General features: G+C 40.3%; 1 protein-coding gene across 1 annotated transcript in view; it reads left to right on the top strand.

Moving 5' to 3' along the window:
• Hydin (HYDIN axonemal central pair apparatus protein) overlaps window positions 1–26,457 on the top strand; it is a 433,096-nt gene that overhangs the window by 72,019 nt on the left and 334,620 nt on the right. The window contains exons 8-9 of the mRNA XM_004659564.2: window positions 5,104–5,287; window positions 23,361–23,460. Of these exons, the coding sequence (XP_004659621.2) occupies window positions 5,104–5,287; window positions 23,361–23,460 (284 nt within the window). The remainder of the gene's footprint in view (window positions 1–5,103; window positions 5,288–23,360; window positions 23,461–26,457) is intronic.

Below are 26,457 nucleotides of genomic sequence, written 5' to 3'. Positions count from 1 at the left end.
TTTCTTTTATATTAGGTCTAATGTAGCTAGGACAGCATTCATACAATTATTGGCCCTTTGTTGATTTTTTTCAAGTTTTGCTATTTGGTTGGTCAGGGTTGCATATCTTGTATTTTCATTTTGGGGGTCTGATCCTATTGTCTCTTCTATGTTTTGATTAAAGACATTTATTGTGGGACTGGGCAATCCTGTTGACCTTTCTTGCATTTGATTTTTCATATTATTTCTTTTGCACTGTGGTTTGCCCATCATAGTGTAGGAATTTTATTCAATTTAGGAGAAAGCTGTAGTCTACCCTTGAAGTATCTTCAATGATTATTCCCTTTTATGTTTGCTTCAACTTGGCTTCTGAATGCAATGGGGTCTGCCTGCTCAGAGGGAAGGAGCCTATGATCTGGTGGGGGCCCTGTAGCCTGATGAAAGGTTTTGTGGAGTATGGGACTGCATGGTCAGGTGGCCTGAGGGGACAGGTGGTAGGGGGGAATGGGACAAAGCAGACTTGAGTTGTAGCTGGGCTGTAGTGGGGGGTAGAATTGGAATGTGTGATGGTTACGCCATGCTGAGGGGTGAGGGGATGGGATAGTAAGTGCCTTGGGACCCTGTATCAGGGGTGGATGGGGCTTCTGGGTGCCTGTGACAAGGCAGGGTAGGAATGTAGGACTGCTGATGGTTGGGTGATGTGCAGGGAGTGCATGGAGGTCCCCTGTGGTGGGAAAGCCTAGGGAGGGGGGAACACTAGCCTGATGGCCTGGGTCCACACATGGGGTGGTGTGTGGGGGTGGGGAGTGGTGGTAAGTGGGATGGTGTTTGCACATGGAGCTATGCTAACCTGCTAGTCTGGGTCCACTTAGCCTGTGGTTCAGGCAGGAGGAACCTGGGGTTGGGACTGAGGCTAAGATGGCTGCTTGAGAGGATTGGGGGACAGGTAGGCTACCTGAGAGCATGGGAATCAGAGGATTCCCTACTTTGTTCCTCCACGCCCTCCTATTGGAGGTCTACTAGAATCTGCAAGCCCCTAAAAACCCCAAAACGCCCCAAAGATCTTGCCTTTCCTTCCCTGGAAGGTGAGGCATGGTTAGGCAAATGCCATCTTTAGTGTTCAGTCTCTTTAACATCCAGATCCTAGCTTATAGGTGCCATAAGAATGAAGGTGTACACTTCGAGTACATCAAACTGAAGGAGTCCTACTCCTACAACCCTACTGCACCTAAGACTGAAGTCTTCTCTGTTGGCTGGAGTCCATGGGCTGGTTTTTGCTTCATGCCTGAAGATCAGGGTTTGGTGAACACCAGACTAATTGTAAAATGGATGAAGCTCATTGTTTTTACTGAAAAACAAGGTGGGTCTTTTTATGTTCTCATGAGAAATCTTCTTATCAGTAATCTAGGACCACCACCAGAACAAGATGGTACACTCATAGGCTGAGATATGGCAGTCCTAGTTGGAATCAGTCCACCTAAGAGTTGTTGCGCTTCTCCTCCATAGACTCTTAGCCCTGGGTACAATATCTCAGTGGGCAAAGAGGAAAACAGCTGGGGTACCACTTCCTCCTTTCTGCCTCATACTGGATGCTACTGACTCAGAGTCCCAACAGCACAGGAGGAAATCAACAGCATGTGGGAAGTTTTGGTGTGTGTGTGTGTGTGTGTGTGTGTGTGTGTGTATCCTTGTACATATAGGCTGTATGTGTGCCACAGCATGCATGTGGAGGTCTGAGGACATGTCTAAACTTGATTTTCAGGTTCTTTTCTTGTCATTATGTTGCTCTTACTGTTGCTAGATTTCCTGTTGCACACCCCCACTTGTTCCCCTGTGCCTCCACCTGTAAGGATGCACTGGGATCATTCCTGTGCATGCATGTTAGGCTACCATGGAAAAGTCTGCAGTAATTCACTCTAAGCATAGATAAACATTGAATTTTTAAAATAATTTGTCTTCTAATTTAAAAAACATAAGTTTATAATTATTATAAAATAAAGATAAGCTCTCAAAGACAAAGATAAAAACCAGTTCTAACCTTTATAATCTAAGGAAGGCCACTATAAATATATATTTTTAAAATATTTTATTTTTATTTATTTATTTGACAGAAAGAGAGAGAGAGAGAATGGGCATGCCAGCCACTGCAGACAATCTCCAGATGCATGTGCTACCTTAACTCTAAGCCATCCCTCCAGCCCCACTATGAATATTTTGTTATCTTTAAATGTGTTCTTTTTCAGAATAAGTATGTGTGGTGTATACCGATATATGTGCCCTTGTAGAGGCCTGTGCGCTCGCCTGCAGTGACCCACATGAAATGTCCTGCTCCATCTCTCTTCCACCTGGTCTTGTTTTGGAGAAGGACTTACTGAGTCTGGCATTTGTGGAATCTGCTGATTCCTCTGCTGCCATACAGGATTGGGATTACAGGTGCATGTGGCCATGCCCAGCTATTTTATATGGGATCTGGAGATTTGAACTCAAGTAGTCCTAGGCTCCTTCAGGTCCTCATGCTTGTGAAGAAAATGCACTCCAGGCCTTAATTATGGTCTTGAGTTTACTTTTCTTTTACTTTTTAAATTAAAAATTGAGATTTTTCTAATATCATAAAATTGAAATACTTTGTAACCTAGTTTTTCATTTAAAATTTTTTCTAACATTTCAAACTTTTATTTTAATGGTTACCTTGTTATTGCTCAAACAAAAGACCTGATAAAATCAGTTTAAGGAAGGGTTTATTTCAATTGACAGTTCCAGGTTACAGTCAATCACATCAATGTAGGGAAGGCATGGTGGCAGGAGCTAGAGGCTTGGTCACACTCAGCCCACAGAGGGGAAGCAGACAGCAATGAATGCTGATGCTCAGACAGTTCTCTCCTTTTCATACATTTCAGTCTTCTCCCATGAAATGTTGCTGGTTAAGATGAGTCTTCCGGGCTGGAGAGATGGCTTAGCATTTAAGCGCTTGCCTGTGAAGCCTAAGGACCCCGGTTCGAGGCTCGGTTCCCCAGGTCCCACGTTAGCCAGATGCACAAGGGGGCGCACGCGTCTGGAGTTCGTTTGCAGAGGCTGGAAGCCCTGGCGCGCCCATTCTCTCTCTCTTCCTCTAGCTGTCTTTCTCTCTGTGTCTGTCGCTCTCAAATAAATAAATAAATAATTTAAAATAAAATAAAATAAAATAAAAAAAAGATGAGTCTTCCTACTTCAGCTAAGCAAATGAAGATAATCCCTCACAGGTGTGCCCAGGGGCTAGCCTAATCTTTATAATCCTTTGCAGGTGAATCTAGGTCATATTCTATTGACAATCAGTATAATGCATTACACTGTTCAATACTCTTCTTTAGTCCCATTTTAACAGCTGCTTATTATCCCACAGACACAGTGTATCATGAAAGGTCATGTAGCACTTTCCTAACACTAGTGGATCTAAACTACAAGAGACCCAGTTTAGAGTTCAGGCTCCATCTTTCAGCTGGACCTGTGACCAAGGACAAGACTGTTATCCCTTCAAAGTCCTAGTTTTACAATCTATAAAATGGGAGTAAAAATCGTCATATTTACCTCATATAGTGACTAGGAGCATTAAATTGCACAATGCATATGGAGGGTTTGGAAAGTACCCAGTGACTGTAATGGTTATGATATCTATTATTTGTTGAACCAGACTTACAGTATCTTATACCCAATTTATCCACTTTATTTGTTACCACCCAATACTTTAATGAATGTCATTATAGCTGTGTCTTTGTTTACATCTGCTATTGTTTCCTTAAAACTTAATCCTGCAAGTGTTTCAAAGGCTATGCAATTTGTGAGCCTTTTCGATAGCTGTCAAATAACAAAATAATAATAATAATAATAAAAAGAACCTAGGTTTCTCTCTCTGAGCTCTTTTTAATTTACCCTGATCTGCCCAGCAGTATAAGAGGACTGATGCTGGTTACCTTGGACACTGCTTCTCACCTGGCAGTAGAAAAGAAGCAGAGAATGCTTTCTTCCTTGATATCAGAGCACAGTGAATCCATGTCTTTGATTCCTTTATGTTATGTGGTTAAAGGGCTCTGAATGCTGAAGTTATTTTTTTAAAAAAAGAGCTATTTGACAAAACTGAGCCTCTTGTTTACATGAAGTCATTTAGAAAGAGTTGGGAGTGAGACAGGAATTCAGTGAGCTCAGGCTTCCACCTCAGCATTCACCTGCTAAATAAATATGTGCCTTTTGCCACTGGTCACAGCAGGAGGATACTGAACACATACATCCTGGAAGGAAATGCAGTCCAGTCTGTGGGGTCCAAGTGAAACATGAGCATAGCTCTGGTGAGGACAATGAATGGAAATGAAAGAGACTGCTGTTCTGACTGATCATGATAAGAGTTAGAAAAAAGGAGAAAAGGAAGCATCTTTGGGTATAGTGTGAGCATTTTATAAGCTTGGCAGCTTAGTAATTGTCTGTGATTGACAGAGGGAGAACAATCATGTGGATGAGGTCCTTGGTTTGTTCTAAGAACTGAGCCGGGTCCTGGGTCACATTTCACCCTCATCTGTTTGATGGAGGAGCTCTGTTCCTATTATCTCTATTATATAGGGGCAGGCACTGGGGCTGAGAGAAATTGGCTCACTCTCAAAGTCATAGAGCTAGGAAGTGGCTTGTAAAATCAGTATCCAAATTTAGCCTTTGCTGGCTCCAGATCCTATTCCCTAGATAACAAACAGCTAAGAAAAAATTAAACAAGTTTAACAGTAACAGAATCATCTTGCAGTGAGAGAGGCAGGTTAGATGTTAAATATTTTAAAAAGCATCCTGGAAAACACAGTTACCTAAAAGAATCAATTTGTCCAGCTGCAGAAGGGCTCAGGAGTAAGCAAATGGGCTTTGGGTAGGAAAGAAATCCCAGGAGAACTTCCGGAAAGAAATGACAAAAGATGAACAAACAGGCTTCTGAAAGATCTGAGAACCGAGTACAAGGTCACCCAGCCAGTATGTTGCAGACTCAGGGCAAAGAGGGATCACCACAGGAAAATAGAAAGACGTTTCTAAGAGCAAAGACTAGAAAGACACTTTGATAAGAAGTTCTTCATAGGAGTACCAAAGTGAAGCTCATATCTCCTGTATTTTCTTTAGGGTCTGTGATGATCTGAACAAAGAGGAAAAACATGAAACTGATACATTTCTTGAAGAATGCATTATTGATCCTTCCCTCCGAGAACGTCTTTCTATTCTCTCCCGCACCTTCGAGAATCAGAGGAAGCTGGTTCAAGAAGACAGCATGCTCTTCTTGAATAACATTTTCACTATTGAGCCTCTGGTAAGCACATAAATAAAACTTAATCATTGAGTCAACATAAGTGGGAATGCAAGTGTTTTGGTGAGAGCTTCCATTCTGATACTAACATAGCAAGTTCTGAAAAGGCAGATTCCCTTTGATGGGCCTCATCACTGCTGTGAGATACTGGATGAAGGTTAATGGTAAAAATGCTCATAGGTCATACTTTTTATGTGCCCATCACTGTTACATACTTAATGTGTGTGTGTGTGTGTGTGTGTGTGTGTGTGTGTGTGTGTATGTATATATGTATATACATAATGTGTGTGTATGTGTGTGTGTGTGTGTGTGATCTTTAGCTATTGTATATGACAAAATTAGAACCCTAACCTAGAGATAATCAAATGAATGACCAAATCTCATAGCTTGCTTAAGGTCAAAGAGCTAATGTTGGTACTTAGAAATTCAGCCCAGATCAGCTTAACTATAGAGCAGGGTTTCTTCGCACCATTCACATTACCACTGATTAATGCTTTGTCCTATACATTGTAGGATATTTAGCAGCATCCCTTGCTTTTACCTAGTAGATACTATTATAACAGCCAAAATTGTCTTCAGACACAACCAGATGTCCCCCTGTGGACAAAAATCCCAGGGTTGAAAACTTCTTTGTCTTTATTTCACTAGATATAAATAGTTATTGACAATAGGGTTTGTACCAGTTCCTGAACTATGCCAGAAACTCTTGAACAAAGTAGATGTAGTCCCTGATCTTACATCCTAGGTAGTGCAAGGTGCAGCAGACTGATTACACAGATGAAAATCTTCACCACTCTGTTCTAATGCCCCAAAAGGAAAGTTTTCTCACTTCTTTTTGTAATTATTTTATGTGAGAGAGAGGGAGATAATTGGCACGCCAGGGATTCCAGCCATTGCAGTTGAACTCCAGATATGTGTGCCACCTTGTGCACATGTGCGACCTTGTGCGCTTGCATCACCTTGTGTGTCTGGCTTTGGTGGGACCTGGAAAGTCAAACATGGTCCTTAGGTTTCTCAGGCAAGCACCTTAACTGTTAAACCATATCTCCAGCCCATCTCCTCCGCTTTTATATTTATGGAGTGCTAGGCATTGAGCTATAACTTCTCTGGGCATTCCTGCACACTGACTAGGCATAGGGTCATGTAGGGATGGCAACTACAGTAGGAGTTGAGAAAGCCCAGAATTCTAACTGCTGAGCTGTTGCCACTCAAACTAGTTAGGGAGAATACAGGCACAAGAGTTCCTGAGAATATAGTCACTTTTGGAAAATACCTCTGACTTGAGCATACTTATTTTCCTTCCATCTGTACTTCCATGGCTAAATAGGTTGGAGAAACACCAGTTATTTGAATTTTTTTTTTTGTCAGTAGATTTTGGGCACTGTACTATATAGGAAATTATAGCACTATACAATTATTCCAGGTCCAATCAAACATCAATTTGTTTCATATTACAAAATGTTTAACATTTTCTATCTTGTAACCAAAATGTAGAATTGTGTTTCAATGAATGAGTAATCATATTTTGTCAATTTTTTTTTCATTAAATGTTTAAGTTAAAAAAATATTAGAAGATGCTGCAAATCTCCAGAAAGTGCTTTCTCCTTAGAGACATCCTCTGGGCCTAATGTGTTGTGTGAGCCATTATGCAAATCATTGGAGAGAGTAGGACTAGTTCACTAGTTCAGAGGTGAGGTCATTGTCATCACAGAGTAAGAACTTAGAAGATTCCTCCCTCCCTCCCTTCCTTCCTTCCTTCTTTCCTTCCTTCCTTTGTTCATTCCTTCCTTCCTTCTTTTCTTTGCAAGGGGAGACAGAGACAGAGAAATAGAGAGAGAAAGAGAGTGTATAGGCATGCCAGGACCTTTTTGCTACTGTAAAGGATCTCCAAGCACATATACACATGTGCCATTTTCTGCATCTGGTTTTATGTGGCCTTTGGGGAATTGAACCCAGGCCTGCAGACTTTGTAAGCAACTGCCTTTAACCACTGAACAATCTTCCAGCCCAAGAGGCTTCTTGAAAGAAGAAAATTGATCTGAGTCTAGCAGGACAAGTCGTTTAGAGAATAAAACTGGCTGTGCAGACAATGTTTCATTCATGGTGCTGAGTTGACCACCTTGCCTGCAGTAAAATGTTATAAAGTAAGCAAGGAGGTTGCAGATGTGGGTTGAGGCTGAATCTTCTGTCATGTCAGAAAACTCTGCAGGGCTCAATTGAGCAAAGGGATCCCCAAATATAATGGGTTAGATCAGGACTGGTCACAATAGTAGGTGAGGCCCAAAAACAAAAACAGGTCAACTGCATTGATAAAGGAAAAATCAGGGCAAAATTGGTGACACAAGTAAGCAAGTGGTTGAAATGGGCTGAGTGGGAAGGGTAAGCAGCCAGCTGAAGAATCTCAGACCTATCAAGGTCTGCATAGTCCAAGATTCTTCCAAACTTATAGTTATTTGCACATTGATTGTATATGCCAGTGGGTTTCACTGTGACATTTACATAATGTATATATCATGTTTCATTCATATCTTCCCTCCTAGAAGCTCTGTCATCCTTCCATTGCATCCTCCTCCCTGGTCTTCTTAACCTTCCATATGTGCCCTTCTACTACTTTTAGTTCACTTTTCTTCACATGTGAGAAAGCATGTGTTATCTGTATCTCGGCAGTTACTTTATTTCACTTAATATGATGACTTCCAGTTCCATTCATTTTCCTGGAAAAGACATAACTTTGGTCTTTGTAACTGAATAATACTTCACTGTATACATATACTATATTTTCTTCATATATTCATCTTTTGAGGGGCGCCTAGGCTGCTTTCATAGCCTGACTGAAATAAATATGGATATGCAGGCTTCTCTTATTTCTGTTATGTATAGTGACTTCATTTTTTCTTCTGATACACACCACACCATATACATACACACACACACACACACACACACACACACACACATATATATATATTCTCCATATCCATATTCACAAGTGGCATAGGTAGGCCATAGGGTAGTTCTATTTAGACTGTTTTGCAGAATATTCATAGTGTCTATACTAATTTACATTTTCATGGAAAATTAGCTATTAATATTAAATTTCAACCCCCAACAAAAGAGCTTGATCATTCTGTATAAACATAGTTCTAACTCATTAATGTAATCTTGCTTTGAAATTGTTTTTGAAGCTATTTGATGGCTTTTTCACACATGTAATTCTTACTGTTGAGATGTTGGCCTTCTGATGCCAAGAGCAGATGCCAAGAGTAGTCTTTGATGAGAGATTTGGGGTGGATTTGTAGGCGAGAGGAGATCTAAGTGAATATTGGAGGAAGGGAAGTTTAATTAAGTACAGGAGGAAGAGAATGTTCCCAGGTGGGGAAATCATGGAAATAAGGAGGAAAGAAAATGTTCAGTCCATGGTAGATTAATTACAATGAGAACAGTCTTTCTGGTTGGGAGGGAGAGTGGAGGAAAGCTAGACTGCCAGATGTAGCCTACAATCCACTGGCTCCCAGTGTGCTTTGCTGGAGACTAACACTGAGAGGTGGTAATGCACAAAGGAAATTTCATGGTCAAATACATTTTAAGAAAACTGTCTTGAGAAATGGTGACAAGGTGTAAGCAGGCCTTTTCCTACGCCAGACCACTCTCACAGAACATCCACTGGAATTGATAGCCTGTGAATCCCAATTTGGTCAATGGTGCTAAAGATCTGAGGTTCAGCACAAGGGTCAGAGCAGGAATGTGATATGCCAAAGAGGGTTTGGAAAATTTAGGCTGGTACCCATGTGTAAGTGGAATTGGAGGAGAATGGACAGAGGAGAAGATGGGTGGCACAGGTCAGGCAAGGAAAGGCCTGGTAAGGGAATAATGGAAGACAAGCAGCATGTCCACAGCCAAGATCAGGCTGATGTGTGAGGGTGACACTGACCTGGAATGGTCCATACGTGGTCAGAAAGGAAAGGAAACAGGAGATATGAGAGATGTTCAAAGATACTCAAAAAAGAAAGAACTTTTTGATTGAGCATTGAGGGTAAGACACTGTGAGGAGTTGAGATCTCATTGGAGTGACCAGGGAGAACTATGATATCTTTGATAGAAAAGAGCAAGCCAGGAGTTCTGGTTTAACCTACAGCTTTGCTAATAGTAAATGTTACCTTAAATTGATATCTGTTAGCTCAGTTTCATTGTACACAAATGAACTATGAATATTTGGGAGTAGGTCACACACATATTTTAAGAAAGGGCCTTATTTTTAAATATTTTATTTTTATTTATTTATTTGACAGAGAAAGAGGGAGAGAGAGAGAGAATGGATGCACCAGGGCCACCAGCCACTGCAAACACACTCCAGACACGTGCACCCCTTGTGCATCTGGCTAACGTGGGTCCTAAGGAATTGAACCTGGATCCTTTGGCTTTGCAGGCAAATGCCTTAACCACTAAGCAATTCTTCCAGCCCCCCTCACATGTTTTTGATTCATAAATTTTTGTGACAGACTCTGAGTTCCCTAAGGTCAAAGAAAGCCTCATTTTCATCTGTGCCCCGTATGGGCCTAGTGCTAACAAGTGGGTGGATGGATGGATGGATGGATGGATGGATGGATGGATGGATGGATGGATATCAATTAATGTTTGTGAATTCGAGTTTTTCTCTTAACATGTTGAATTTGATATCTCTGTAGATATCCATTGAAGATGTGGGACTAAAATTATGTGGGTATAAGGGCACAGGAGAATCAGAACCAGAGCAAGATTTTGTTTTGTAATGGTCTTTATTGAAGCCATAAAAGTCAGATAGAAATTCTAAGAGTAGAGCCATGAAGGGCAAGGGCAGAGGGTACAAGAGAAAGAACCTCCCTATTTTCATTTTGAGAGGAACACAGGAGAGGCTGGGACTTCACAGAGAAGGGTCCAAAAGAATATTTCCACTGAGGGCTCTTTCTGTACTTATGGAGCCCAGTTCTGCAACATTATCTACTGACATTCTCTTCTGAATCTTATTCATGTATCAAGTCTCTAATACCAAATGGCAATCTCTCTCTCTCCCTGTTTGTTTTTTTTTTTTTTTTTTTTTTTTTTTTTTGAGGTAGGGTTTTGCTCCAATTCATGGTGATCTTCCTGCCTCTGTTTCCTAAGTGCTAGGATTAAAGGTGTGCACCGCCACACCCAGCTTTTTCTTCTTAATTTCTGGCATCTCGGATATTCATTAAATATTGCCTTCTTTCCGAGGTCTGATTTCATGTAATCAACTTCTTAGAGTACACTGAGTTCACAATAGAAGCAGAGATTAGAAGCAAGCAGTGTTACTAACTGATCTGATAATCAATCTACATGTGTCTTATTCCACAAGGAAGGGCGAGGAAGGTGGGTCAGTGGTTAAAAGCACTCACTGCAAAAACCTGTTGACTGGAGTTTGGATCCCTGGAACCCACATAAATCCAGATGCAAGCAGTACATGTTTGTAACCCCAACATAGCTCTGGTATTAGGAGGCAGAATCCAGAGAATCCCAAAGCTCACATTCTAGCTAGTCCTGACTGCAGTGACAAGACTGTGGCTCAGACAAGGTGGAAAGTGCGGACTGACAAGTGGATGGATGGATGAGTGGATGGATGGATGGATGGATGGATGGATGGATGGATGGATGGATGGTTGTTCTCTGACCTTCACAAACATACCATCACACCATGGTACATGCATATGCATACATATGCACACATCACATACACGCACGCACACACTGCTCACAGAGGAAATAAAATGGCATCTCAGAGGCACAGAGACCACCTTGCTTTCTGGTAGACTGACTCTTTGGCCATTGTACACTGAGAAAAACATTATCTTCAAGTAAGGTAACTTTAAAAAGAGAATATAGGGCTGGAGAGATGGCTTAGCGGTTAAGCGCTTGCCTGTGAAGCCTAAGGACCCTGGTTCAAGGCTCAGTTCCCCAGGTCCCACGTTAGCCAGATGCACAAGGGGGCGCACGCGTCTGGAGTTCGTTTGCAGAGGCTGGAAGCCCTGGCGCGCCCATTCTCTCTCTCTCCCTCTCTCTTTCTTTCTCTCTGTGTCTATCGCTCTCAAATAAATAAATAAAAATTAAAAAAGAAAAGACTTAAAAAAAGAGAGAATATAAAAACCTTTACATTATCTGAAAAGAAATATATGCTTATTTTTCTCAGAACTATTCCACATAGGTTCATCCTTCAATTGCATCAGCTAAAACAAAAAGATTAGTTTAGCCTGCATACTGGGTTGTATTTTCTACATAATGAGTGTTTTATTGGAACATTAAGGGATCATTCTGATTTTAAGGCTCCTCCAATTTCAAGCAAGGAGAGTTCAGATCAAGAAATTATTCCTGTTCTTAACTTGTCCAGAGGTGGTAATGGGTTTAAATTTAAATCAAATTTTATTGATATTATAATATGAGGAGTGATTTGACTCAGCACTGTAAAAATGCAGACCAAAAATTCTATAACTGTTCTTTTTTATTTTTATTTATATATTTAGTAGAGAGAGAAAAAGGCAGATAGAGAATAGGTGTGCCAGGACCTTCAGCCACTGCAAACAAGCTCCAGACACATGTGCCACCTTGTACATCTGGCTCACATGGGTCCTGGGGAATCTAGCCTGGGTCCTTTGGATTTGTAAGCAAGTACCTTAATCACTAAGCAATCTCTCCAGCCCCTAATTGCAAGTTCTTATTCTGTTCTAATATGCATGCATTCATTCGCCACTTGGCCACAGATAGCATCCATTTTCTTATCTAACTTTCCTTTTATCCTCTCTCATCACGGAACTGTGTCCATGAACATAGCTATTAGATCTGTTCTTTGAATCTTATGGAATTATATATGGGCATCTTAGGTCTAGATATGGCCAGAGAGCCCAGGACCTACTTGTGTCTCTTATATCTTTGCAATGTGAGTAGGGGTGTGGGGGGGAGCTAGCAGCTGCCCTACTGAGACAGAAGCAAGAGTTTGTACTTTAAGAGACCTAAAAATGCTCATTGGCATGAAAAGAATGGCAAGAACTCAAGGTGACCACAGAACAAAGGACTGAAAGGAAGGTTTTAAGTTTACTTAGTCACTTATGGATATTTGAAAAGTAATTAGGATAATTAGAGTATGCAGTCTGATATTTCTATTTATTTATCTAAGATTTTTCATGTATTTTCTTTAATATCTTACAGAATTAATTTCATTTGACCTAAATTTTTCCATTTATTCCTTACCTAGGGAAGGCACTAGGTTCTGTAAAATACTGATCATTTGTTAAGTCACCTGCTTCTTTTGAAAGGACCTGCAAAATTGAGTCTATTATGCATGTTTTGTGCCTTCCAGAAAAGCAAGTGGAATTGGCTACTTTCAGAAATATAATATTCTATTGTACTAGATGGACCTGGACTGTACAGAATTCTGACAATCTCATTCTGTTATTTCCTCTGTTCAAGTCTCTTGGGTACTCTGAATGAGAGAAATTCAAAGACAAAACCACAGTTCTGAAAATTGAGAGGCAAAAGAATATCACAGGATAAAAAGAGAGAATTAAGTTTTGCTTTCCATGGATATCTAGGAATCTTTTGAGAAACCTCAGCCCAAATGCGCAGGCCTTGTCTTTGAACTCTGGTGCTCCTGGTTCAGGCCATGCTTTTAAGATACAACAATTTAATGAATGTTGAACACTTAGTACTTTCTCAGATAGAAAACTCTGCAAATATAAAATTATTTTTCCAACTAGTCCTTGAAGATTGCCTAATGTGAGCAAAACATTCCTGCTTCTCTCAGCATCCATCTCTCCTCCATCAAAAGTAATTTCACCCAGCATCCCTAGGGAAGGGTGTGCTTCATTTTACTGAGCCTTCAAAAGGGAGAGAAACCTGATCGTTTCTTCATTACCACGTAAGTAATAGTAAACCCTGCTTTGCTGTCATCTAAGCCTAAAAGAAACATGCTGTTCTAGCAATTCAAACTGGGGGCACAGCTCAAATTTAGTTTACTTTTTTGTTTTCTCCACTTGGCATAGCATGTGAGCTCAGCAGAACCTGCCTGGGTGGAAGCCCGGATGGTTACCAAGAAGGGAAATGCAGCCCTTTCCTGCAGAGCTCTTCCACTACGCCAACCATTAGCCATTAGCCATGAGTCATGATGCAGACATGTGGCAGCTGAGTCCTTGGAAATGGACACCAGTAAGGAGATGGAGGGCATGGCTCTGCTGAGAGTAACTGCCCTTGAGAAGTCACTCCTCTGTCCCTGTGCTTTTCCTTTCCTTCAGCATCCATTCATTAGGACTGTCATCTTAGGACTTTGTGCTGAGCCCCGCTCTTTGAAAATTGCACTGGAACATTCTGATTGTACTGAAGAACCAGTGTAGGTAGAGGGAGGACTAGAGAAGTCTTAGAAACAGCAAGGTTCCTCATGTCTCATTATTAGCTAACCGCCCCCCTTCCTTGTTGGAAAAGACACAGTCTATTTTCCCCAGAGCAGGGGATGGGTATCACAGGGCCCCCTGTGCTCTCGTAAGTCCTTGGGGAGTTTTTATAGTGTTTGGGTTGGAGGTGAGATCAAGACCAAAAGTGCCTTTTGTGAAGTTTCCTCTAGAAAATAGCTAAATCTTAGAGCCTTCTCTTAGAAAATTTTATGTTCATGATTTTAAGAATCATAACTTTATTTCACTCAGTTTCTTGTCCCAGTAGAAATAACAGTCTAAAAATCTCTTTTGCATACCTTGTGTCAATTTGGTCTTTTCTCTCAGTGACAATTAGGATAGGTTACTTGTCAATTTTTCTTACATTTCCATTGTTTTTTTTCCCACTTTTCTTTGGGATAATTGGTATTTGCCCAAGTGACATTAACTATAGCTATAGTTTCTCTTAACAATCTAGAGCAGTTGTAAGTAGCTGAATAGATTATAGCTTCTTATTGGTGGTTCTTATGATTACTATTATTGATAGAAATTTGACTGAGTCAAATTTTTTTGTTTACTCCCCCCCACACAAGAAAATTTATCTTTGTTTTGGAAATGGTTTCTCACTATGTTGCCTAGGCTGGTCTTAAACTCATAAGTTCAAGTGATCAAAGTCCTGCCTCAGCTTCCCAGTGCTGGGACTAGAAAAATTCTTCACGTTGCTATTTCTCCAACATGCTAAGGGAAATGATATGATAGCTGTTGCCTATATAGCCAAGAACATTTCCACTTGAATGTACTATATGAAAACTGCTCTTGATGTCAGTATCCCCCTGCTTGATTATGGACTGACCAGGACTTGACCTTTGCCTAACCAGAGGAGCATCATAAAGTCTCACCAGTACATTTCTTGAAAACTTCCACATATTAATGTGAGCTGTGTTGTCCAAAAGAACTTCCTTTGAGTCACCTTCCAGAAGAATCTGACTGAACATATGCACTCTCAGGGTGTCCCACTGTGTTCACTAGACAGGAATACCAGGTCATGCTGTGACAGATAAGCCTGAATATCAGTTGTGGATTCTAAACTTCTGGTATTTTTTTTATGATGTGAAAAGATGAGGCCTGGCATATTTTTTAGGATTGCAGTGGGGGTGAGGAAGTTAAGAGGCAAATTATCATAGAATCTTAGTGTGCCACTTACTATTGGATTGCCTTTAGGTATGAGATTTAACTTCCTTTTGCTTTGAATTTCTCATTTTTAAAATGGAAATGCTACTACTTCACAATGTTGTAAAGATTGCAAACACTTAACACAATGGTAAGACCAGCACTCTCAGGAAATGCTTGCAAAATTATTACTTGGAATTAGATATCTGAGTGGAAGACATATGGATTACTCTTACAAATGTAACTGGGAAACTCATATGCATATTTGATAAATGTTGAAATTGAGTCTTGCTATAAACCTTGAATCATATTCTTTCAAAATCAATCAAGTAAATTAAATAATATATGCAACTCTCTGTTCTTGTACTTTGGTTTTGATTTGGCAAGATTTTCAAGAACTAATACTTCGAGAAAGAAAATATGGAAGAAAGGGAACTCGCATTAGACCTAAAAATTTAGATGCTTCCTTCTGGTAATTAACTTCATTGATAAATGAAATGCAGTTACTGTTACCCATTATATATCCGAGGAAAAAATAAAATGTTAAGTACAAAACACTAAGTTAATTACAATAGAACTGAAGGCCATTTGACGATTACTTTTGACACTGAAGTAATGATGATAGATTAAATTCTCTAAACCTAGGCTCCGATTTGGAGCAGGAAAATGGACAGTGAAGGAAAGAATAAAACAGAACACCAGGTTTGAGTGATAATGTGGTTTTTGAAGGACTAGGAAGAAGGGATATTGATGTTGGAGCTAGCAGGGAAATTTCTGAATGTTTTGATTTCCTGAAACATTAGAACTAAGGAACAAAGAAAGAATTTTCTCTAGAAACATAAATGGCATGGAATTTAGTTTAGATAGCATTGAAGAAATAATATGAAATGATTTGAAGACATGGAAGTATGAGTGGGACCATTATATGCTTATTTCCTATTTCTGGGGTTTGTCCTTTCATTTGCTAGAAAATGCTATGGTATTTTTTTTTTCCTTTCTTTTTTAATTGAGCTCTTGCTATAAAGAAGTTTAACTTTGATCCCAAGTGAATCCCAGCTGAAAAGTCAAAGTATCAAATGCCTCACACTGCCAGCCTCCCTCTGAGAGAAGATAGTGAATGACCACACTTCTGTTTGACAGGTACATAGCCCTGTTAGTATGCATCGCCTGCCCTAACCCAGGAGAGGACTTTAGTGTAACATTTGTCCTTGAATTATCTCCCAGCCTCAGAAAGGGCTACAAGTTACTAATGGATGTGGCATAAAACAGTTGAAGTTCTGGGCAAGAAAGGCCTAGTTTCAGCTATACTCACTGTGAACCCTACTGAACTCAGATTTACTTATGCTGGCTTGCTCTCACCAAGGAGGAGCTTCCTAATCAGATACCCCCCTCACTCTCTCACTGATCCAATCTGGATGCCAGTGTCCCCTCCTCTGAGGAGCACCAACTGCCCCTGCCAATTTTGTCCCATTTCCCAACCCATCAGTTCTGCTAAGCAGACTTCCCAAATGATGGCAAGTTGAAGAGTGCTTCTGTTCTAAAATGTAAATGTATTGCCTGTATGGCCATACTGTCCATGCATGGACCCTGGATTCTCTTGCTTGTCTAATGCTTTGAAATGATTGGCCCACCCCAGACCATAAAACCTTTGACTTTCTCACATGCTTTGAGCTAATGTGACTTCCAGATTATCTTTTGGGGGGATGTATCTGATAGGAACTATATAACACAGGTTCTGTCATGACCCTGGCACTTTGGTCAGTTTGTGTCATGCAGGTTAATTGCTATTCTGTACACTTACTAAGAGCAGGGTCTAAACAAACCAGGTTTACATTTGTCACATGGATTAGAAGCAAGCCCAAATCTTCAGTAGTTCTGAGATGGAATGCCCACTAACATGCCACTGTGCCATAGGTTCACTGAAGTTGTGGATGAATGGATGGGTAGCTCATCTGCTTGATCTCCCCTCTCCTGTTCCAGCTTCTAACCCTCCATCATGTCACTAAGACACCACAGATCACAGGAGGCAGGTATTTGCCTTAATCAGTAGAGAAGGAAAAAAAATACGTGTTTCAAGGCTTATAAAAGCAGCAAGTATGATATGTAAGTGATTAGGACTTCTCTATTCTCTACATGATCTCAAAGGTCTCTTTGAGCTCTAAAACTGAATTTCTTTGAAGGTTCTAGATACAAAAAAAAAAAAAAAAAGTTACCAGAATGAACAGGTGTCTGGTAATAACTACACAAAGTACAAACTGAGCAGAGACAACTGACTCAGCAAATACTTAGTGATCACTGACTGAGGGACACCTTCTGCTGGGGAGCTGGAGACAGAGCAGCACCTGCCCTCACAGTACCTTTATTCTCTGAGATAGACCTGGGGATGTGGAGCCCCCAGGACCATCATGACCTTCTCAGCCCTTGCTGCTACTTCCAAGAGCCTTGGTGTCTCCCCTCACTCTAAAGTCAGGAGGAACATGGCCCAAGAAACACATGTTAAAGCTGTGCTCTCATAAATAAATCAAAGTCAGCTCTAGCTTTCTGTTTCCCAATATTGTCTTAGGCCTGACTTTTCTTTTTTTTTTTTTTTTCTCAATTTTTATTAACATTTTCCATGATTATAAAAAATATCCCATGGTAATACCTTCCCTTCCCCCCACCCCCACTTTCCCCTTTGAAATTCCATTCTCCATCATATCCCTTCCCCATCTCAATAAGTTTCTCTTTTATTTTGATGTCATGATCTTTTCCTCCTCTTATGATGGTCTTGTGTACGTAGTGTTAGGCATGGTGAGGTCACGGATATCCAGGTCATTTTGTGTCTGGAGGAGCATGTTGTGAGGAGTCCTATCCTTCCTTTGGTTCTTACATTCTTTCCACCACCTCTTCTGCATTAGACCCTGAGCCTTGGAAGGTGTTATTGAGATGTTACTCAGTACTTCAGTCACTTTTTTCCAGCAGTATTATACCTTCTGAGTCATCCCATGGTCACTGCCACCTGAAAAGAGAAGATTCTCTACCCAAAGTGAGAGTAGCGTTAATATAAGGGTATAAATATTAAGAGAAGTGCTTACTGGGCAGTTTGATAAGCATAGTATATACACTTATCCAGACATCAGCAGATGTTACACCCCTAGGTTACTACCCCTGTTTTAAGTTTTCAGCATCAGGGATGTATTTACCCCCCATGGAGCGGGCCTCCAGTCCAACCGGAGGGCAGTTGGTTTCCACCATGACAGACATGCCACTATCGCACCTATTGGCTCATTTGGCCTGGCTGGCCAATTATAAGGCTTGCAGTGTCCACTGTTGAGTATTTCCACTGGTGGTATCTCTTTCTCCCATTGAACTACATATAGGATAGCTTCTTCCAGCTTTCTGTCAGCTGGTCTACATGGAGGAGGTTATCAGCTCAATTCCAGCAGGATTTTTCAGTGGCCTTGTAGCCCAAGTATGTGAAGTCTTCAGCAATAGGGTCTTACCGTAGATTCCTGGTGGGAAACCAAGGGAGGCCTGCCTTTTCTTGTGATGCCAGAGAACCCAGAGCTTTGCCTATGATAGCTAGGCCATATGTTTGTCTTTTAAGCCATCTTATTCTTTATTTCAGAAGTGTGTTCATTTCTGCCAGACTAGATTGAATATGCTTTGGGGACCATCTGAAATTGGATCCTAATTACTTATCAGCTTGCCTTGCTTTGGTTTTCTATTGAACTGATGAGACTGTTATAGATTTTTGGATGTGTTTAGCTCTTTTGCTTATTTGGTCTTATTAACAAAAAAAAACTATGGGAAAAAAACACATATCCCCCCCTTCAATCTTTTCATCTTTGCCAACCATTTAGGAAGCTCTTGCTATGTATTGAACATGGAGTAAAACATATGGCCACATGGATTCATCAGACTTCACAAAACCCTTGAAGGCAGGTGTGATTTTGTTTTGCAGCTTGAGAAATAAGTGAAGACACTCCCAGATTATATGTATGGTAAATTCTGGTATTTGGATTATTCTATTACTGTATCAAAACTTGGTTTTTTGGTACTTGTTTCCCTGAGGCCCCTGTGGAGTTTATGCGTATAGGCACTGAAGCTTATCATGTACTTTATAAAATGTTTGCATTCATGTCAATCATCCTGAAGTCTTGGTCCATAACCTCCTCCTTCTCTGAAGCTTTGGGACCCAGCACACAATAAACATATAGATCGACATTATTCATTGAATACAAGTAATTTTTAAATATACTCTCTTGCTTAGCATGGAGGTACATAACTGTAATCCTAGCACTTGGGAAGTGAAGATAGAATCATGAGTTTTAGGCTACACAGCAAGACAGTGCTCCACACACACAAACAAACAAACAAAAAAAAAAAACGGGCTGGAGAGATGGCTTAGCGGTTAAGCGCTTGCCTGTGAAGCCTAAGGACCCTGGTTCGAGGCTCGGTTCCCCAGGTCCTACGTTAGCCAGATGCACAAGGGGGCGCACGCGTCTGGAGTTCGTTTGCAGAGGCTGGAAGCCCTGGCGCGCCCATTCTTTCTCTCTCCCTCTGTCTGTCTTTCTCTGTGTGTCTGTCGCTCTCAAATAAATAAATAAACAGAAAAAAAAAGATTAAAAAAAAAACAATTCTAGCTTTTTCAGTAATATTATATATTGATTGATTTACTACAATTATCATTAAGCTTATTCTAAACTTGTCCCTCTTCATAAATTAGCAAGTTTTATATATCTGTTATTTGCTGAGTAAAATAGTGCTTCCTCATATCTGTTGTAAAATATGTGGAATTGAATCTATGCATGTTTTGGGTAATAATGTAAATTGGTACAGCTATTATAGAAAACAGTAAGGAGGCACCTCAATAAGTTAAATATAGAATTATTATGTTACCCAGCACTCTGTCTTCTGGGTATGTAAATGATATGAAGAAGTGATATGTGCCCCTCTATGTCTTTACAGCATGATTCAAATAGTCAAGCTGTTGAAATAACCTAAGTACCTTTGAGCAGATGAATGGACAAAGAAATTATGATATGTACATAGAGTGGCATGTAATTCAATCTTAAAAGGGAGGTGATGAAACTGAAGGATACTAAGTATATTAAGCCGGACACAGAAAGACAAGTACGATGCTGGCATGATCTCACTTATATGTGGACTATACAAAAAACAAAACATAACTAATACAAACAGAGAGTAGAATGTTGTTTACAAGAAATCAGAGTGAAGGGCAATTGGAAGGAAGAGGATACCAACTTGCAGTTACGAGCTGAATAAGTCCTGGGGACCTGATATATAGCATGATTACTATCATTAATAATGTATTGTATATGGGAAATGTGGTAAGAGTAGACCAAGGTACTCTCATCACACTTAAAATGTCAATGACGAAGGAGATGGACAGGATAATTTTCTTGACTGTAGTAATCACTTCACTATCCATATGTGTGTCAATGTACCATGTTGTGCTCCTTAAATAAACACATGATTTTATTTATTTATTTATTTATTTATTTATTTATTTATTTTATTAATTAGTTTTGTACTCAGTGAATACAGTCAAGTTGGTACCATTGTTAGGCTCATCCATGTCCTACCCCCTCTCCCCAGCCCCTCCTTGTTGAGGTATATGGGCCATGCATTGTGGGGTTAGTCCACAGTAGGAGAGTAGGGTAGGAGAAATGTATCTGTGTATCATGACCCAACATGTGGCTCTGACATTCTTTCTACCCCCTCTTCCGCAAAATTTCCCTGAGCCATGTTGGATTCATTTTGGGTCTGCTTCAGTGATGAGGTGTTGGGAGCCTCTATACCTCTGGATATCGATTTTGTAGGAGTTGATTGTTCTCTGTGTCACTATCCTTCACACTTGTGCTGGTACCCGGTTCACCAAGAAAACAGCACCCTTGCTTGTTTTGCCAATTATTCTTAGTTTCAGCCGGGGTCCTTTTGAGTTATGATGGGGTAGTTCTCTCCTTAGGATCTGCATCTATCTGTAAAAGAGAAGCAAATTCTTCAACAGAGAGTAAAATTAGCACAAGACAAATGGGATAAACCTTATTTTTTATAGAGAATTTAATAGGTGTAGACCCTCTTGTAGCCCATGATTATTGGTAGCTTGATAATGAAGAGCGGGCTCATATTTGGATATGGTTCTGACTTGTTTCCTAGCTTGAGCTATGGGTCATGTTCCACTGAGCAGATCAGTTAGCCAAATCAAGAGCAGTTGGTTTCCCACCATGGCTTTGCACCACTACTGCACTTGTGTGACCATCACGACAGGTTATTTGCTGCTAAGTAGGTTATACAATGAGTTGTTGGACAGATATTGGTCATTTTCCTCCAGTCACCCATGTAACACCTTCTGGCAATAGACATGCTGACTGTCTGGGGACTGACTCTCTTCCAGCTTCCAGCTATGTCACTCCATGTTAGGTGTCAACTGCATATATTATCTTCAGCAGTAGGATCTTGCCACTAACCTTTGGTGAGCCATCAAGTACTCTGACAGAAATCTGTCTTTCTTTTAGGAAACCTTGTAGGTCTCTCTGATCAAAAGATCATTGTGGATGATAGCCACCTGCTGGTACTGGGAGTTACAGGTCAGTGCCCACTAAGAGAAGGAAGAAAAAGATAACTAATATACAAGAGTTAGAAGAGCGAGAGCAGCTGTAGAAGATTAAAGTCAGTCTTCATCATACCCTATCCAGTGCCTTGTGACTCGGGTGCTCTCTCTAAGGGCCTGGTGAAGGTTCAACCATTTGGTCTACCTTTTAGGAAGTAGAATTTTATGGTACCATTGCTGTTTGTGTCTAGATTTGCGTTTCCCACCCCCTCCTTTGCCCTCCCCCACCTTCCCTACCCACCCTATTGTCTACTCCTCAAGATGCTTGCTGTGTATGTCAGTCTCTTGGGTAGATTCAGGTTAGGTGCTGTAGATGAGTGAAACTATGTGGTGATTAACTTTCTGTGATTGGGTAAGTTCACTGAGAATGATCTGTTCCAGGTTCAACCATTTCTTCAAATTTCATTGTGCCATTTTTTTTTCTTACTGCTGTGAATAATTCTGTGTAGATATGCCTCATCTTAGCTATTCATTCTTCTAATGATGGACATCTGGGTTGATTCCAGCTCTTAGCTATTACAAATTGAGCCATTATAAACATGATTGAGTAAATCTCTCTGGACTGAGCCTTGAAGGTTTTAGAGTACATGCCCAGTAAGGGAATACTGAGTCTGTTTGTATCTCTATAGTCAGCTTTTTCAGGAGTCTCCATATTGCTTTCCAAAATGGTTGTACCATCTTACATTCCCACCAACAGTGGATTAGGGTTCCTATTTCTCCACATCCTCGCTAGCATTTATTTTCAGTTGATTTTTTGATGTTTGTTATCCCTACTGGGGCAAGGTGGAATCTCATTGTTTTAATTTGCATTTCCCTGATGATTACGGACGATGAACATTTTCTTAAGTGTGTGTTTGCCTTATGTCTTTCTTCCTCTGTGAACTGCCTGTCCAGCTCTTTGCCCCATTTTGTGAGTGGGTTGTTTGACTTTTTATTGTTTAAGTTTTTGAGTTCTTTGTCGATTCTAGAGATTAGGCCTCTGTCAGTTGAATATTCAGCAGATATTTTCCCCCATTCTGTGGGTAATCTATTAGCTTTGCTTATTATATGGTTGTCTGTGAAGAAACTCTTCAGCTTCATGTGTTCACATTGGTTGAGTGACTGTTTAAGATCCTGTGCTACTGGGATTTTGTTCAGGAAGTCTTTTTCCATTCCTATATCATGGAAAGTTCCTCTTATATTTTCTTCCAGTAGTAGCTGAGTTTCTGGTCTTATATTGAGGTCGTTGATCCATTTGGACTTGAGCATTGTGCATGGCAAGATGTGTGGATCAAATTTCAATTTCCTGCATATAGTTATCCAGTTTGTCTAGCACCATTTGTAGAAGATGCTGTCTTTTTTTCCAGCCTATATTGTTAGGGCCTAGTCAAATATCAAGTAGCTGTAATTGCTTGACCCAAAGTCTGGGTCCTCAATTCTATTCCATTGGTCTATACTCCTGTTTTTATGCCAGTACCATGCTGTTTTTATTACTATGGCTTTGTAATATAGCTTTAATGATCTCAAAGTTCATATGGAAAGGAAGAAGGCCTTGGATATCCAAGCATATTCTCAGCAACAGAAATACCCCTGGAGGCATCACCATACCTGATCTTAAATATACATATGTTTTTAAAGATTTATTTTTCTTTATTTATTTATTAGAGGGAGAGAGAATGGGTGTGCCAGGGTCTCTAGCCACTGCAAATGAACTCTAGATGCATGTGCCACCATATGCATCTGGTTTACATGGGATCTGGAGAACCTGGCCTGGGTCCCTAGGCTTTGCAGGCTTGTGCCTTAACTGCTAAGCCATCTCTCCAGCCCACATATACACATTTTGAAGAAAAAATGGAATAATTTTAAAACTCCATCTTCTTTTTTTTTGGTTCATGTTTTTCAGGAAAGTGATGTCTGGCCCAACTCATCAGCGGAAATCACTGTGTACTTTAATCCATTAGAGGCCAAACTCTACCAGCAGACTGTTTACTGTGACATTTCAGGTACAGACTTGCTCTGGGTGGTGAACTCAGGTACCCAGAGCATATAGTACGTGTTTGGGGGTGTGTTTGGGGGTGGGGGTTGTATGCCTGCACACACATGACCCATAGCTTTACTACTATCTCATAGTGAAAAATACATTCAGTCTAACTTCTAAAGCTCTCCTAGTCTTCAACAGTTCCAAAACTGTTCAAAAGTCCAAAACCTAAAGTCTTTTCTGTAACTCAATGCAGTATCTTAACTGTGAGTCCTGTAAAATCAAAACACAAGTTACGTACTGTCAACATGCACTATCACAAGGGGAACATACTCAATCAAAAACTGAAGAATGGGAACCTGGCAAGGAATGGCCAGGCCAAAAGAAGATCAAAACCCAGCAAGGAAAACTCCAAATCTGGAAATTCCATGTCTGGCATCTGGGGATCATGATGGAAACATATGGACTCCAGGGGGCTTGGCTGGATTCACCCCTCCAGCTATACTGCCTGTAGCCTCTCTCATAGGCCAGGTCTACCCTGAGCCCACAGCTTTCTTGGGAGATGCTCCATGGTTTGGGCATATCTAACATCTGGGAGCTCCACTGTAATGTATGATTCATCATCACAGCTTTATACAATGGCCTCTGAGTAAGAAGTCTAACATTGCCTCACATTCATTAGCCTCAGCAGCTCTCTGGGACTGTAGCACAGTATTCCATGACACCCAGTATTTTTTATCTTCCATTTTTCTAAAACCATCATTATGTGGGCTATGCTGCCAAAATCTGCTATCAAATCAGGAAGAAATCTAACACCCATAGAACAAAGATGTAGCAGATTCTATATGCAGACTTTGGGGAGCAGATACCTCCTTTGGCATTTCTTTTCCTTTCAAAAGAATTTATATTCTGGACTTCCAGTTAAGATGGTGGCATAGGAACCATGCTAAAGCAGCCTAGAGGAGAAAAAGTTCCCCCAAGAAACCCAGAAAAATACACTCTTCTACTAAAAAAATGAAGTGTGTAAGAAATTAGCAACTGTGGCATAGAAGTAGGAGAGATCTAGAACATCTAGAGCCCACATAGACAGGCAAAAGCCACTCCAGCAGCAGCAGTACCAGGTCCATGGTAGCAGCAGGTCTGTGGGGCCACAGCTGCAAGGCTTGGCTTGAACTTCAGGAAAAGCCAGTTGGGGAAATTTTTACTCACAACGGAGCTCATTGCAAACTCAAGAAACTTGAAGGGAGAACCACAGCAAACAATAGAGGAGCAGATCAAGAGGTAGAGGATCACGTGAACAAGTGGGAGAACTAGAGTCACCATCCACAGCCTCTCCTCCTCCACCACCAGCACAAGTGCCAGCAAGCACCAGAGACCTGGGGAAGGGAGATCACAGCACCCAGCACCAGCAACCAGAGCAGTGATCCAGTGACCCAGCCAACCTACTTGAATCCACAGTGCACCAAAGAGGGACCCAAGCAGGAGTGCAGCATAACTGAGACCAAAATTATCCCAAAAAGTAACTGGGATTACACAAGGTCAGTACTTGCCAAATAAGCCTGGTATATAGGCTTGAATCAGGAGTGCTAAGTGCACCTTCCATACCAGGATAAATTATATGTTAAATCTGATGGATGGTTGGATTTGGCATTCTTAAATAAGATACATTTTGGGCTTGAATACTACTTGAATACTCGCATAGCAAGCAAACCCAACAGCTAGGTTCACTGTTGTAGATACTCTGAGAGTCCTAAGAGCCACCCTGAGCACCTTAAGCTCCTACCATGAAGATATATAACATCAGATTGATTGATATATCTAATAATGCTGCAGATAGCTAGAAAATTCAAGCATTAAATTAATCTAAGATGCAAAAATATGTACATTATAACACAAGAAACACCAAAAATCAAGACAATGTAAATCCACCAAAAAGTATTAATGCATCAGAAATGACCTTCAGTGAGAATGAGTCAGAGGAAATTCCTGAGAAAGATTTCAAAACAATGATTATAAATATACTCAAAGAAGTCAAAGAGGGAATCAAAGGAATGCAAAAGGAAATCAAAGGAATCAAAGAAGATACAGGAAACCAACTGAATGAAATAAAATGGTCAATACAAGACATAAATAAGGAAATAGAAATAATAAGAAAAACCAGTCAGAATTACTAGCAATAAAAAACACGGTCGATGAAATTAAAAAAAACTCTGTAGAAAATCTCACCAGTACAATGGATGAAGGAGAGAACGAAATATCTAAACTATAAGAACAGGTGGCAGATCTAATACAGTCCAACAAAGAGAAAGACAAACTAATAGCAAAGTATGAATGGCAATTTCAATATATTTGGGACACTATGAAAATATCAAACATAAGAATTCAGGGCATAGTAGAAGGAGAAGAATTTCACTCCAAAGATATAGTAGGCATTTTCAACAAAATCACAGAAGAAAACTTCCCCAAATTGGGAAAGAGATGCCCATGTCGATACAGGAATCCTTTAGAACACCAACCAGACAAAACCTGGAAAGAACTAAACATACAAACCAAAGAAAAAATATTGAAAGCAGTTAGAGAGAAAATCAAGTTACATACAAAGGCAAGCGCATCAGGATCACAGCAGATTACTCAACACAAACTTTAAAAGCCAGAAGAGCTTGGGGTAATATATTCCAAGTTATGAAAGATAACAACTGTCAACCAAGGTTATTTTATCCTGCAAAGTATCAATTCAAGTAGATGGAGAAATAAGGACATTCCATGACAAAAGCAGGCTGAAGGAATATTTGAAGACAAAACCAGCTCTACAGAAAATACTTGAAACAATCCTCCATGCTGAAGAGAAAGAAAAACACACATATAAAGAACCTGGAAAAAACAAACCATACTCAAATGCTAGTTAATATAAGAGAGCAAAGATAAAACCAGAAGACCTACAAAAAACAAAATGGCAAAAATAAATACACACCTTTCAATAATATCTCTTAATATCAACAGCCTCAATGCCCCAACCAAAAGG

This window comes from Jaculus jaculus, chromosome 1 (assembly GCF_020740685.1).
Source record: "Jaculus jaculus isolate mJacJac1 chromosome 1, mJacJac1.mat.Y.cur, whole genome shotgun sequence".
Lineage (NCBI taxonomy): Eukaryota > Metazoa > Chordata > Mammalia > Rodentia > Dipodidae > Jaculus > Jaculus jaculus.
The sequence above is the reverse complement of the archived record's forward strand: the minus strand, read 5'-3'. Positions and strand labels throughout refer to the sequence as shown.